The 15,274-nt window shown below is 48.4% G+C and overlaps 3 protein-coding genes across 3 annotated transcripts; 2 read left to right on the forward strand and 1 right to left on the reverse strand.

Moving 5' to 3' along the window:
- Window positions 1–825: 825 nt before the first annotated feature.
- H6S33_002033 (uncharacterized protein) lies at window positions 826–4,407 on the forward strand (the record flags this gene model as incomplete). Its single annotated transcript, XM_044833377.1, has 1 exon — window positions 826–4,407. The coding sequence occupies one exon, from the start codon at window positions 826–828 to the stop codon at window positions 4,405–4,407; it is 3,582 nt and encodes a 1,193-aa protein (XP_044693176.1).
- Window positions 4,408–5,261: 854 nt separating this feature from the next.
- On the reverse strand, window positions 5,262–8,673 carry H6S33_002034 (uncharacterized protein; the record flags this gene model as incomplete). Its single annotated transcript, XM_044833378.1, has 3 exons — window positions 5,262–6,043; window positions 6,777–7,753; window positions 8,642–8,673. 3 exons carry the CDS (start codon window positions 8,671–8,673, stop codon window positions 5,262–5,264), a joined length of 1,791 nt encoding a protein of 596 aa, XP_044693177.1.
- Window positions 8,674–12,632: 3,959 nt separating this feature from the next.
- H6S33_002035 (uncharacterized protein) lies at window positions 12,633–14,663 on the forward strand (the record flags this gene model as incomplete). Its single annotated transcript, XM_044833379.1, has 1 exon — window positions 12,633–14,663. The coding sequence occupies one exon, from the start codon at window positions 12,633–12,635 to the stop codon at window positions 14,661–14,663; it is 2,031 nt and encodes a 676-aa protein (XP_044693178.1).
- Between the last annotated feature and the right edge of the window lie 611 nt (window positions 14,664–15,274).

Raw genomic sequence — 15,274 nt, forward strand, 5'->3', positions numbered from 1 at the left:
AAGAGAGTTAGGGCATACCCATGAGAGGTACCAAGGGATGGCAGCTGAGAAAGCGCACCCTCGGACCAAGAAAGATCCTCCCACTCAGAAGGACCAGCAGCCTAAGAGGAAAAGAGAAGCTGCGAGCTCCTCCGGACCTCAGAAGACTCCAGGACCTAAAGACAAAGCGGTGGAACTGAAGGGTATCCCGGGGGATATTCTAGAAGAAAGAAGGAAAGCAGAAGTATGCTTGAAGGTATGACCTTCCGGTACTCCCTATTGGTAGAGTGCATAGACTGACTTGTGCAATAGTGCGGCAAGTCCAGACACAAATGGACCGATTGTTGGTCCAAGGAACCTACTGTTGTCCGAGTGGCAGCAGTGAGAGTACAAAAACGGAAAAGAGGGAATGGGAAATCCAACTCTCAGAAGAAGGCTAAAGTGGCTGCTGTAGTAGCAGAAGATCCACTTGTTGTACTCCCGGAGGTTACAGAAGATTTTGTTTTTCAGCCTGAGCAAGACTCGGACAATGAAATCATCTGGTAGAAAAAGTGTCTGTTTTAGTCTATGTTTACTAGTTTTCTTTTATATGGGTTTTTGGTTTCTATGTTTCTCTTGAATAAATTATGATTGTGTTTCCGCCTATTTGATTGCTCCAAGCACTCTGAGGATGGGTTTAAGACCCGAAACAGCTGGTCTGTCAGTGCTCTACCAAAGTTACATTTTGTTACCAAGACACTTCCAAACCACTGCTAAAAAGACTACTACACAATATATCTGCTATATTACCGCTTGGGAATAGAACCAAAGGATCTCTGATCTTAGTAGTGCCCGAAGCTATTAGCTATGTTGAAAAGACAAAGAGAAACAAGTTCAGAACCCGCTGTTAAGCAAAGAAGGTTGGAACAGAGGCTTCCCTCCTTACCAGTACATGGAAAAAGACCTATACTAAAGGCAGGACTGTCATGGACGGTCAAAGGAAAGGATGAAGGCGCCCAAGGGTCTTTTCTGTTTGACACCGGTTGTACAGGAGCTATCCTCAACCAGAGTTTTGTCAGGAAACATGGAATTCCCTTAGTGCGGCGGGATCAACCTCTGACAATGTTTGATGCTCAAGGAGATGTCATGATGGGAGGAGGCGAGTATTACACTCACCCGGTCCGCATGACTATGGGAGATCATAAAGAGACACTCCGATGGGAGGTGGCTACACTGGAAGAAGGAATGACCGGTTACCTGCCAATTAGTTGGGCTAGGAAGCATAACCCGGACATCAACTGGGAACTCAACACCATGAGCTGGAGGAGTGACTACTGCAAGCAGAATTGTCTCCCAGCGGCCACCAAGATTGAACTGATCTCTCCATACCAAATGTTGGAAGAAGAAGAGACAGTCTATCAATTGGTTGGTTCAGTATGGCATGATGAGGACGGAGGTGATATTGCCGAGAAAATACACCACCTATACCGGGATTGGGCTGATGTGTTCAGTCAAGAGAAGATTGAGGAAATGCCGTCGCATTCCCATAATGATCTGAAGATCAAACTCTTGCCTGGGACCGCTCCCCCATTTGGCCCGCTATACCCATGCTCCGCTCCAGAGTTGAAGGCCCTCCGAGAGTACCTGGACAAAGAGTTGTCTTCAGGAAAGATCTCTAGATCGAATAGCCCTGCTGCGGCACCCATACTGTTCATTCCTAAGAAGGACGGGACTTTGCGGATTTGTGTGGATTATAGAGGTTTGAACAAGGTCACTGTCAAGGACAAGTACCCGCTGCCTATCATGAGTGAGCTCAGAGACAGGTTGTTCAAGGCCAAGATCTTCACAAAGATAGACCTGAAGAATGGCTTCAATTTGATCAGGATAGCCGAAGGTGATGAGTGGAAAACCGCTTTCAGAACCCGCTATGGACTGTATCAGTACAATGTGATGCCATTTGGCCTATGCAATGCTCCCTCCGCTTTCCAGGCAATGATCAATGATGTGCTAAAGGAACTACTGGATGAAGGAGTAGTTGTCTATATCGATGACATCCTCATCTACTCGGAGACTGAGAAAGAGCATGAGCTATTGGTCAAGAAGGTACTACAGAAGCTTAGGGAAGCTAAGCTCTGTGCCTCGATCAATAAGACATCCTTCCATGTCCGAGAAGTAGAATACCTAGGCTATCATATCTCGGAACAAGGAGTATCTATGTCAGAAGACAAGGTGGAGGCAGTTAAGGAATGGCCGGTCCCTGAGAATATCAAGGCAGTACAGGCATTCCTCGGATTTGCAAACTTCTATCGCCGCTTTATTGAAGGCTTCAGTAAGGTTTGCAAACCACTAACTGACCTCCTACAAAAAGACAAGAAATGGTATTGGACAGCAGCACATGAGCAGGCCTTTGAAGAACTCAAGAGGCTGTTTACAAGCGCTCCAATCCTCCTTCATTTTGACCCTAGTAGGAGAACGGTGGTCGAGACAGATGCCAGTGATTTTGCCAAGGGAGCGGTGCTCTCTCAGTATGGGGATGATGGGAAGCTACATCCGGTGGCATTCTATTCTAAGAAGTTCTCCCCTGCTGAGATCAACTATGACATTCATGATAAGGAAATGGGAGCTATTGTAGCCTCTTTCCGGGAATGGGAACACATGCTCAAATCTTGTGAGCAAGAGATCACGGTTTTTACAGACCACAAGAACTTGGAGTACTTTAATTCTACCAAGGTTCTCACTAGGCGGCAAGCTAGATGGTCTGAGGACCTCGCAGGCTACAATTTTAAAGTTGTCTACAGACCGGGAGAAAAGAATGGCAAGACTGATGTGCTATCTAGGCGCTGGGATCACCGCCTTGGAGAGGGAGGTGAAACTCTGCAGCCGGAGCCACAGATCTTTTTTAGGCCAGGTCAATTGGTTTTGGATCCTGCAAAGCTAGGGGCTGTCAGGGTGAATCAATTGCAGAATACATTCTTAGAGCGCCTATACACGGCTGCTAAAGAGGATAGTTTCTGGCAGGAATTGCACCGCTCCCTGGTTGAAAGGAAACCAAATTTGGACCAGAACTTGTCGGTCAAGAACGGTCTCATCTTCTACAAGAATAGATGGTACATACCCAAGGACAAGAAGCTTCAGATGGAAATACTGTCCGATACCCATGACTCTAAGGTGGCTGGTCATTTTGGCCAATTTAAGACACTAGAGCGGGTGAAAAATAACTTCTTTTGGCCCAACATGGATAAGGATGTTGAGGAATATGTCCGGAGCTGTGACAGCTGCCAGAGGAATAAGACCTCAAGACACAAGAAGTTTGGTATGCTCCAACCGTTGGAGATACCCTATCGGCCATGGACTTCCATCTCTATGGACTTCATTGTGGGACTACCGGAATCTAGTGGGTTTACAAAGATCTGGGTAATAGTGGACCGCTTTTCGAAGATGGCACACTACATCCCTCTTCCTACCCTCAATAAAACGGAAGATTTGGCTAAATTGTTCTTGAAGGAAGTTTGGAGACTCCATGGTTTGCCTGATGACATAGTCTCGGACAGAGATAGCAGGTTCATTTCTCACTTTTGGCAATCTCTCATGAGCCTCCTCAATGTGAAGCTGAAGATGTCCACATCTTTCCACCCCCAGACGGACGGTCAAACAGAAAGAGTTAATCAGACCCTGGAACATTACTTGCGGAGTTATTGTTCATATCAACAGGATGACTGGGCAGAACTCTTGCCTTTGGCAGAGTATGCTTATAACTCGGCGGTCTCTGAGTCTACCAAAGTATCGGCTTTTTATGCCAACTATGGATATGAACCCAGGACCAACTGGCCGGCCCCAAAGGAAGGAGTAGAATGGAACAATCCAGCAAGTGAGGTCATGATTTCTCAATGGGAATCTATCTGGCAGGCTATGAACGCCAGCTTGGGTAAAGCTAGATTAAGGATGGCCCGGTGGTATGATGCTCATGCCCTGGCACCACCTGAAATCAAGCCCGGAGATGAAGTTATGTTGGACCGGCGCAATGTGCAAACAAAGCGGCCTTTGGGAAAATTGGATCAGAAGAAGATGGGACCCTTTAAGGTCTTAGAAGCTATTGGTACCCGTGCCTACAAGCTCTCTCTTCCCCCCCAGATGGGAATCCACCCGGTCTTTCACGTCTCTCTCCTAGAACCCTACAGAGCACCGGTAGATCCTGAGAGAAGAGTTCCCCCACCGGAACCCGAAGAGGTTGAGGGAGAACAGAACTGGGTTGTCCGAGAGGTAGCTGATAGCCGGTTCAATAAGAAGAGAAGACGAGTGGAATATCTAGTGCTGTGGGAAGGTTATGAGAACGAGGATGCTACATGGGAACCTTGGGAGCATCTCAAGAAGAGTGCTGAAGAAGCCCTTCGGGATTTCCATATGAGGTATCCTAAGAAACCCAAGGACAAGCGGATTGTTGGGGTGTAGATTATTTCCTTTGGGTTTTCATTTCCTTGCATATCACGGAGTTTCTTGTCATATAGAATGGTAATAGAATGGTTATAGATCTCGGAGACCAAGATCCTGGAAGAGGGGAGTGGTGTAACGGAGCCATTTCAACTGTCTGGTGTATGAGTACACACAGGGCCCGGTTACATGCTGAGAGCTATTGTTAGAAGCCAGTTGCACGGTGATATGCAAGTACCGGCAGTGTGGTTAGCTACCAGCTGTTAGAGTAACTACATTCCGGGCGCTAGGAAGAGGATCTATTCATGGGAGCAATGACTGACGAGTCTATGCCTCGCCAGTGACTAGAAGACCGGCCAGAGTGAAGCTCTGATTGACCGGTGATCCTCTGTATCCTCGGTGCATTATAAGTCCGCCGAAGGGCAGGGACTATGCTAGGGAAGTCTACAATAAGCGAAAGCTCTACAGCAATGATTAAGCTTACACCTGAGCGGCAGCTCATTCATGCAGGTCCTCAGTTGTGTGGCAACCAAGGCTGCAGGTGTTACAAAGGCTTTGACTAAGGGTGGTTGCCTTGGGTATCGGAAACACCTGCTGACGCTTAGAGAAAAGCGGGGTAGCGGTGGTATTGTTTCCGGTACTGAGGGAAGGCCCACCGGAACTTAGTAAAGGAGTTAGGAGCAGAGAACAGAGGCCTTCGGAGTATAAGTACTCAGGTTCATTCCCGCCCTTCAGTCCTATTCTCTCCAGTCTTCATCAGAAAGAAAAACCAAGTTCTCATCGGTAGCAGAGCCCTTAAAGATTATTGAGTTCTAGCGATAGTATCTTTGAATAATCTGCAACCTGATTGTCTATCTTGCACGGCCGTCTTTATTCTATACAAATCTATTTCTCTTAGAAAGGACCCCCGTTACATTATCCATGTTGGGCCAAAAGAAGTTATTTTTCACCCGCTCTAGTGTCTTAAATTGGCCAAAATGACCAGCCACCTTAGAGTCATGGGTATCGGACAGTATTTCCCTCTGAAGCTTCTTGTCTTTGGGTATGTACCATCTATTCTTGTAGAAGATGAGACCGTTCTTGACCGACAAGTTCTGGTCCAAATTTGGTTTCCTTTCAACCAGGGAGCGGTGCAATTCCTGCCAGAAACTATCCTCTTTAGCAGCCGTGTATAGGCGCTCTAAGAATGTATTCTGCAACTGATTCACCCTGACAGCCACTAGCTTTGCATGATCCAAAACCAATTGACCTGGCCTAAAAAAGATCTGTGGCTCCGGCTGCAGAGTTTCACCTCCCTCTCCAAGGCGGTGATCCCAGCGCCTAGATAGCACATCAGTCTTGCCATTCTTTTCTCCCGGTCTGTAGACAACTTTAAAATTGTAGCCCGCGAGGTCTTCAGACCATCTAGCTTGCCGCCTAGTGAGAACCTTGATAGAATTAAAGTACTCCAAGTTCTTGTGGTCTGTAAAAACCGTGATCTCTTGCTCACAAGATTTGAGCATGTGTTCCCATTCCCGGAAAGAGGCTACAATAGCTCCCATTTCCTTATCATGAATGTCATAGTTGATCTCAGCAGGGGAGAACTTCTTAGAATAGAATGCCACCGGATGTAGCTTCCCATCATCCCCATACTGAGAGAGTGTAACGGGGGTCCTTTCTAAAAGAAATAGATTTGTATAGAATAGAGACGGCCGTGCAAGATAGACAATCAGGTTGCAGATTATTCAAAGATTCTATCGCTAGAACTCAATAATCTTTAAGGGCTCTGCTACCGATAAGAACTTGGTTTTTATTTCTAATGAAGACTGGAGAGAACAGGACTGAAGGGCGAGAATGAACCTGAGTACTTATACTCCGAAGGCCTCTGTTCTCTGCTCCTAACTTCCTTTACTAAGTTCCGGTGGGCCTTCCCTTAGTACCGGAAACAATACCACCGCTACCCCGCTTTTCTCTAAGCGTCAGCAGGTGTTTTCCGATACCCAAGGCAACCACCCTTAGTCAAAAGCCTTTGTAACACCTGCAGCCTTGGTTGCCACACAACCGAGGACCTGCATGAATGAGCTGCCACTCAGGTGTAAGCTTAATCATTGCTGTAGAGCTTTCGCTTATTGTAGACTTCCCTAGCATAGTCCCTGCCCTTCGGCGGACTCACAATGCTCAGAGGATACAGAGGATCACCGGGCAATCAGAGCTTCACTCTGGCCGATCTTCTAGTCACTGGCGAGGCATAGACTCGTCAGTCATTGCTCCCATGAATAGATCCCCTTCCTAGCGCCCGGAATGTAGTTACTCTGACAGCTGGTAGCTAACCACACTGCCGGTACTTGCATATCACCGTGCAACTGGCTTCTAACAATAACTCTCAGCATGTAACCGGGCCCTGTGTGTACTCATACACCAGACAGTTGAAATGGCTCCGTTACAGAGAGCACCGCTCTTGGCAAAATCACTGGCATCTGTCTCGACCACCGTTCTCCTACTAGGGTCAAAATGAAGGAGGATTGGGGCGCTTGTGAACAGCCTCTTGAGTTCTTCAAAGGCCTGCTCATGTGCTGCCGTCCAATACCATTTCTTGTCTTTTTGCAGGAGGTCAGTTAATGGTTTGCAAACTTTACTGAAGCCTTCAATAAAGCGGCGATAGAAGTTTGCAAATCCGAGGAATGCCTGTACTGCCTTGATATTCTCAGGAACCGGCCATTCCTTAACTGCCTCCACCTTGTCTTCTGACATAGATACTCCTTCTTCCGAGATGTGATAGCCTAGGTACTCTACTTCTCGGACATGGAAGGATGTCTTGCTGATCGAGGCACAGAGCTTTGCTTCTCTAAGCTTCTGTAGTACCTTCTTGACCAGTAGCTCATGCTCTTTCTCAGTTTCCGAGTAGATGAGGATCTCGTCGATATAGACAACTACTCCTTCATCCAGTAGTTCCTTTAGCGCATCATTGATCATTGCCTGGAAGGCGGAGGGGGCATTGCATAGACCAAACGGCATCACATTATACTGATACAGTCCATAGCGGGTTCTGAAAGCAGTTTTCCACTCATCACCTTCGGCTATCCTGATCAAATTGAAGCCGTTCTTCAGGTCTATCTTTGTGAAGATCTTGGCCTTGAACAACCTGTCTCTGAGCTCGCTCATGATAGGCAGCGGGTACTTGTCCTTGACAGTGACCTTGTTCAAACCTCTGTAATCCACACAAATCCGCAATGTACCATCTTTCTTAGGAATGAACAATATGGGCGCCGCAGCAGGGCTATTAGATCTAGAGATCTTTCCTGAAGACAATTCTTTATCCAGGTACTCTCGGAGGGCCTTCAACTCTGGAGCGGAACATGGGTATAGTGGGCCAAATGGGGGAGCGGTACTGTGAGGGATGCGTACCAGACCACCAGAGTACACTACGCGGAGCTCAGAGTTCGGCTAACAGCTACAAAGGTAGAAGTCTCCAAGGTCTCTTCAGTCAACGTCGAGTATGATTCTCCTTGATCCGATACGGGCCCCGCGAGCTACGTTATCAACAAAGATTCACTAGAGTTAGCGTGTGATGTTCGACCGTCTTCGACGTAATAGTTCAGGTAGAGTTCGAAGTCACGATAGAATAAAGTATTTCCAAAAGTATAGTCAAATAAAGTTGTAACTCGCGTATCAACGATTTATATTGTTAAGACTCTGATTTCGCCGATGATGGTTTGGCTAGTCAGTGAATGACACAGTATTTATATCCCTCGCTTATGCCTCGAGGACCCAGTCTACTAATAATACAGAATACACTCGGGGCATGCCCGAGACCCTGAAAAATAACCAAGAACATTTAACTCCTAAGTCCGTAACCCAAACTCCTAAAGCCGCTGAAACCCCTCAACCTATTTACCCACTCTAATGCACGTTTCCCTGTCGATGTTTCTTAACCATCGGCCGTCTGGTGGATAATCGTCAGCGTCGGCTATTCGGAGGTCTCGGACGGCAAGGCTACCTACTCAGGCCTCTTCCCACATCGCTTTCCCACATAGCAGAGTCCTCTCATGCCCACAGGTACCGCCGATAGGTACTCGGTCGGCTGGCAGCTTGCGCCGATTCGCTCCGAGCGGTCTAATCTTCGATCCGATTGATTCCAGCTGTCCCTCATATATCCACCGGTACCAAAACACTCCCCTCCGGCGGTTTGACGCTCCGGGGGTTATTATTGGGGTCAAAAACGTGTTTTTTAACTAGGAAAACCGCAACTCCGCATTTGGTCGCATATTGATCGCACCGCACCTCGTGGGTGCGAACCGGAGTGGACATTAGTGTACAGAGGGTATTGGGGTATCTACTAGCCTTTTCTCTTACTTCCGTAAATGCTTGGCATGCCCGTAACACCTCTATAGTCTCAGGCGTTGGTCCTTCACAGCCTTGGGGTTCCTTCGATGGAAGTCGCAGACTAGATCAAGTACGTCGTCACTCATAACGCCCATGACTTGGTAAGTACAGTCGCTCATCGAATAGCCCCGCCATTTCACCAGGTATTCTACTAATCCTCTTCTGCTCCTCCGGCTTCCCACTATACTTTCCACTTCGTACAGAACCTCTGCTTCCTTATCGACCTCTTCGGGAGTCGGGGGACGTTGTTCGCGGCCCGGGATACTGCTCTGTCGGTAACGTTCCAAAAGTTCAATTTGGAACACGTTATGGATTTTGATTTGTGGTGGCAGTTCCAATTCACAGGCTCGTTTTCCCGCTAGTCAGTTGATCTTGAACGGACCGAGTTTCTTATGATCGAGCTTTTTGATGGAGCGACGTGTCTTAATATTGGCCGCATTCAGCATGACCATGTCGCCTATCTTAAAGTTCGGCGGTTCGTCCCTTTTCCGATCATAGTATTTCCCCATCTTCTCCCTGGTGTCCGTTAAGCGAGCGAGAGCAGAGTCGTGAACTCCTCGGATGAAGTGAGCGTACAGGTCACTGGTTGGATTGACCACTTCGGCTTCCGTCGGCCAGTTGGTTCTTGGGTTGTAACCGTAATTGGTATAGAACGGAGATTGGCCCGTAGCGGTGGTAACCGAGTTGTTGTAAGCATACTCCGCCAACGGGAGTAGCTCTGCCCAATCATCTTGCTCGTAGTTGCAGAAGGCTCGTAGGTAGTGCTCGAGGGTTTGATTAACCCGCTCTGTTTGCCCATCGGTCTGAGGGTGGAAAGCCGTACTCATTCTTATCCTCACATCCAATAATTCCATAAGGGATGCCCAAAAGCTTGAAGTAAATTTGGCATCTCTATCGGAAACTATATCAAGAGGCAGCCCATGGAGTCGCCAGATTTGACTGAGGAATATCTTCGCTAAATCCTGCGCGGTCGTTTCTGCTACTAAGGGGATGAAGTGCGACATCTTTGAGAACCTATCGACTACTGCCCAAATTTGGTTATATCCTTTCGATTCCGGTAGCTGCACGATAAAGTCCATTGATATTGATTGCCAGACAGCATGTGGCGTGGACAGTGGTAGAAGCGCGCCGTATTTCTTATGGTGGCTGGGTTTGTTGCGCTGGCACTCGTCACATGACCGAACGTAATCATCAATCCACTCGTTCATTTTTGGCCAATAGAAGTTACACGTAATGAGTTCCAAAGTTTTGTCTTGTCCAAAGTGTCCTGCCACTTTTGAATCATGTTCTGCCTGTGCGATTCGGATCTTAATGCGGTCATCTGCCGGGATGTAGAGTCGGTTCTTATAGAAGAGTAGCCCGTCTTTCTCAGCGATGTCCTTCAATTCCCCCAGCTTCTCCCCTTGCTCAACTCTCTCTTTCAATCCTACCCATGTCGGGTCTCCCGATGCCGCCTGCCTGACATGATCCAGAAAGTCGTTAGACCAGTCAATCACCCCCTTGGAGGCAAGCGACACCGCTGATACCACAAACTCTTCCTCCGCCAACTGTCCGGGCTTAAACAACCTGTCTATCGGCTGTTTCCCAAGCGTGCCTCCCCCTTCAGGACGGTACTCCGGCCGTCGCGATAGTGCATCTGCCTTCCCATTTTTGGTTCCCGGGCGGTAAATAATCTTGAAGTCAAATTCCGCCAAAGACTCAGCCCACCTTGCCTGTCGTCGGTTAAGAACCTTGGTTGTAGAGAAGTACTCTAAGTTCTTGTGATCCGTATAGACGAGGACCGTTCGGCTAGGTCCCTCGAGGTAGTGACGCCATTGCTTGAAGGCTGACACAATTCCTAGCATCTCCTTATCCCAGACGTCGTAGTTGAGTTCCGCTGGGTTAAGCTTTCGAGAATAGAAGGCAACAGGGTGAGTCTTTCCGTCAATAACCTGGGATAGAATTGCGGCAATAGCAAAATCACTCGCGTCCGTTTCCACGATAGTCTGGCGATCTGGAGAGAAGTGTACCAAGATCGGCGCAGACGTAAATAGGGTTTTGAGTTTTTCGAAGGCTACTTGGGCCGTCATAGACCAGACAAAGTTCTTAGCATCACCCCTGAGACAATCGGTAATGGGTTTACAGACCCCAGAGAAATTGTGGATAAACCTTCTGTAGAAGTTGGCAAAGCCCATGAAGATCTGTACTTCCTTAACGCTGCGCGGGGATTGCCAATTCGTAACAGACATGACCTTATCCAGTGCCATGGTGACGCCTGCTGGGGCAAGGATATATCCAAGGAACTCGATTTCGGTGAGCTCGAAGAACGATTTCTTCGGGTTGGCGACTAGATTGTATTCTTGTAGCCTACTAAGGACTTTGCCGACCAACTCTCTATGCTCCTCTCGAGACTTGCTATATATTAGGATATCATCAAGGTATACTACTACACCTTGATCCAAAAATTCCCTCAGCGCATCATTCATCATGTTCTGGAAGGTCGCCGGCGCATTTGCCAGCCCAAAAGGCATAACGAGGTACTCAAAATGCCCGTACCGCGTACGAAAGGCTGTCTTCCACTCGTCGCCGTCTTTGATCCTGATGAGGTTGTAACCTTCCTTCAGGTCAATCTTCGAGAAGATAACCGCGCCTGCCACTCGATCTCGCAGCTCGTCCATAAGCGGTAGAGGATACCTATTCTTGATGGACACACGGTTAAGTCCACGGTAGTCAACGCAAAGTCGTAGACTACCGTCCTTCTTCTTCACAAATAGGATTGGGGCTCCTGCCGGGGATTTGCTCGGCCTAATTTTTCCCAATCGCAACATTTTGTCTAGGTACTTGTTACGGGCATGCCAAGCATTTACGGGAGTGAGAGAAAGGCTAGTAGATACCCCAATACCCTCTGTACGCTAATATCAACTCTTGACCACACTCGCGGAGTGTGGTGCGACCAAATTACGACCAAAAAACCCAGAGTCATAAAAAACACGTTTTCGACCCCAATAATAACCCCCGGAGCGTCAAACCGCCGGAGGGGAGTGTTTTGGTACCGGTGGATATATGAGGGACAGCTGGAATCAATCGGATCGAAGATCGGACCGCTCGGAGCGAATCGGCGCAAGCTGCCAGCCGACCGAGTACCTATCGGCGGTACCTGTGGGCATGAGAGGACTCTGCTATGTGGGAAAGCGATGTGGGAAGAGGCCTGAGTAGGTAGCCTTGCCGTCCGAGACCTCCGAATAGCCGACGCTGACGATTATCCACCAGACGGCCGATGGAGAAGAAACATCGACAGGGAAACGTGCATTAGAGTGGATAAATAGGTTGAGGGGTTTCAGCGGATTTAGGAGTTTGGGTTACGGACTTAGGAGTTAAATGTTCTTGGTTGTTTTTCAGGGTCTCGGGCATGCCCCGAGTGTATTCTGTATTATTAGTAGACTGGGTCCTCGAGACATAAGCGAGGGATATAAATACTGTGTCATTCACTGACTAGCCAAACCATCATCGGCGAAATCAGAGTCTTAACAATATAAATCATTGATACGCGAGTTACAACTTTATTTTGACTATACTTTTGAAAATACTTTACTCTATCGTGACTTCGAACTCTACCTGAACTATTACGTCGAAGACGGTCGAATTCTATACGCTAACTCTAGTGAATCTTTGTTGATAACGTAGCTCGCGGGGCCCGTATCGGATCAAGGAGAATCATACTCGACGTTGACTGAAGAGACCTTGGAGACTTCTACCTTTGTAGCTGTTAGCCGAACTCTGAGCTCTGCGTAGTGTACTCTTGTGGTCTGGTACGCATCCCTCACAGTATATTGTTACTCACAAGTTCACTTGGAGTAACGAAGTCACCTCAAAGAAAAGAACTATCATCGTTATCCCCTATTACAATGACTACCCGAAGGGATAATTACTTCATAGATACCTCGGCCGTAACTGAGGAGGCTGGAGGAGAAGATTCTATGGTGATATCAAGGGCTGCTAGCCCAGACCCCCTACTTACGGGAGGACCCTCTACAACAACTAGGCAATCGAGTAAACGCTCTGCTCAAGCCCAGTTTGTGAGGAATATGCAGGAGTTTTTGGATACCCATGAGGCACAGATGAGGTATCTTGGTGCAGCTGGACAGGCCGTTTGGCAGCAGCTACAAAACCTCCAGGAGCAAGTCCAAGGGAGTGGACAAATCCTGGATAAGAAGGTACGGCAAGAAGCCATTGCCCAAAAACAACATCTCGAGTCACTCTTTGAGCTCGTCACCCATGTCCAACAAGTGCAAGAAACCGCACGAGCCGCCGACCACGAGGTTCTGGACCGTAACCATCGGATTACCCAGAACCAACTATTGGAAGCGGAGCGACAGCTGAGGATGGTACGAGAAGAGCGGGAGCAGGAGAAAGGGGAACAACGGGCTATGTTTGCGCAATTCAAGCAGTCCGATGAGATAAGAAATCAGCGGATAGCCGAGATGGAGGAACTACTGCGACAACACCTGTCAGTAGCACCATCCGTGGCTAGTGCTCCCTTAGACCCTAACGCGCCCCGAACGGTTCCTGTTGGCAATGGCAAGAAACCCGAAAATGCTGGCCCAGTAGGAGGAAATGCTGGTCCCGTAGGAGGAAATGGAGGCAGGCAACCGGAGGATGCCAGCCCAGTGCATGGCAATAGTGGCAGAGGACCGGTGGGAGCTGCTCCAGTTGGTGGAAATGGTGGGAATCAACCGCCACAAAACCCACCAAGAGGAAACGTTGGGGGAGACCCAGAACCTTCCGACGACGATGACGACGACAACAGTGAATGGTCGCACGGTCGGAAGAATTGGAGAAGAAACCGAGGCGGGAACCGGAATTCGGCGCCGCCTGAAGACGACGATATGGTAGATTCGCTCGCCAAAATACCCTTTGAGTTCGATAATGCCAGGAAGCATAACCTGCGGCATTGGCTCATGGAGTGCGAGATCTACTTCGAGCAGAAACCCAAGAAGTTCCGAACGGACAGGAACAAGGTACTGTTCGCCGGAACGTATACGTGTGGGTTGGCAAAGGAATGGTTCATGGAATACATCGAGACCAAGATGCTAGGACCGGCAGCCGCGGACTACGCTACTTGGACTCGGTTCCGTCAGGAGATTAGGAAACGTTTCTTAAGCACTCAAGAGGCTATGGAAAACGCGATGAAGATGCAGCAGTTTAAGTACTCTGCTAACATCGGAGACTACCTGACGAGAATGGAGATCATGAACCAGCACGCTCAGATGAAAGGAGCATCCTATCGTGCCGCCCTGCTCCAAGGGCTACCAAATGAAATCCGAGAGCGCCACTCACGCTTCGATCCAACCGAGGACGACTCCGAGTATATCCAACAGTTGGAACGAGCCGGTAAGGCTCATGAGGCTTATCAAGAGCAGATGAAAATGTTGGGGAAAGCGGAGTCGAGGGGAAGGGAGTCGAATAATGGTGGGAACTCGCGGCAGAAGGAGAAGGGGTTTAAGATCAAGGGAAGAGCTCAGACCGAGGAGAAGGAAAAAGGGCAAGATAAGAAGAGCACCAGCAAGAACAAGTCGGGGAATAAGCCAATATACCACGACTACGATGAAGCCACCAAAGGAGTTCCACACCCGGTCCGAGAACAGCGAAAGACCGATGGAGCCTGTGTGCGATGTGGCCGAAAGGGTCATCTTTGGAAATGGTGTCGTTCGGACGCTAACAGCAGTGCATCTATCTCCTCCTTCTCCCGAAAGCGTACCCGCGATGACGATGGCGACCACGATATGGAACCACCGGAACCCCAACCTCAGAGAAAGCGAATGAGGCACCGTGCTAAGAAGCCGGCTGCGACGGCTGCTGCGGAGTACACCAGTGGGCAAGCATTTGTGCGAGAACGCGGATCGGAATCTGAGATGGATTTCGATGAGGATTTTTAAAAGGGGACTCTGATGAGTCAGGTCAGGAGTATCCCCAGATTGCTATGTTATCACTGACGGAAAACAACAAAAAAAATATGAAAAGAAAAAGGCAGGAAGGGAGAGCGTCCCAACCGGAGAAAAAACAGAAAATTTTGGAGGAACCTATTCATGGTCCTCGACCTATCGTTAATCAGCTCCTTTGTTTTGCGGAAAAATGTTTACCTTGTAAGGTGTTATTGGATACTGGTGCAACTGGTCCTGTTTTGTCTGCTGTTTTTGTTGATAGTTTTGAGGTCCCGAAGGTGAAACGAGACGTCCCGGCCCGGGTATTTGGATTTACGGGAGAAGTTATGAAGGGCACGGGACACGCCTTTACACAACCATTAATTATAATGTCAAGGGGGCATCAAACACAGCTATCATTCGAGATCGCCCCTCTCCCGGTTGGCATCGATGCAATACTACCGAATTGGTGGTTGAAAGAACACAAGCCGGTTATAAGGTCAAACGGGGAAGTCTCCTACGATGGTGAGAACTGTAAGAGTCGATGCTTCACTGACAAGGAACCTCAAATAGAAATGGACGAGGGTGTATTGGACGATCCGGAGGCCCAATTCATCGGTAGCATT

This window comes from Morchella sextelata (genome assembly GCF_020137385.1).
Source record: "Morchella sextelata strain SCLS chromosome Unknown scls_12, whole genome shotgun sequence".
Classification (NCBI taxonomy): domain Eukaryota; kingdom Fungi; phylum Ascomycota; class Pezizomycetes; order Pezizales; family Morchellaceae; genus Morchella; species Morchella sextelata.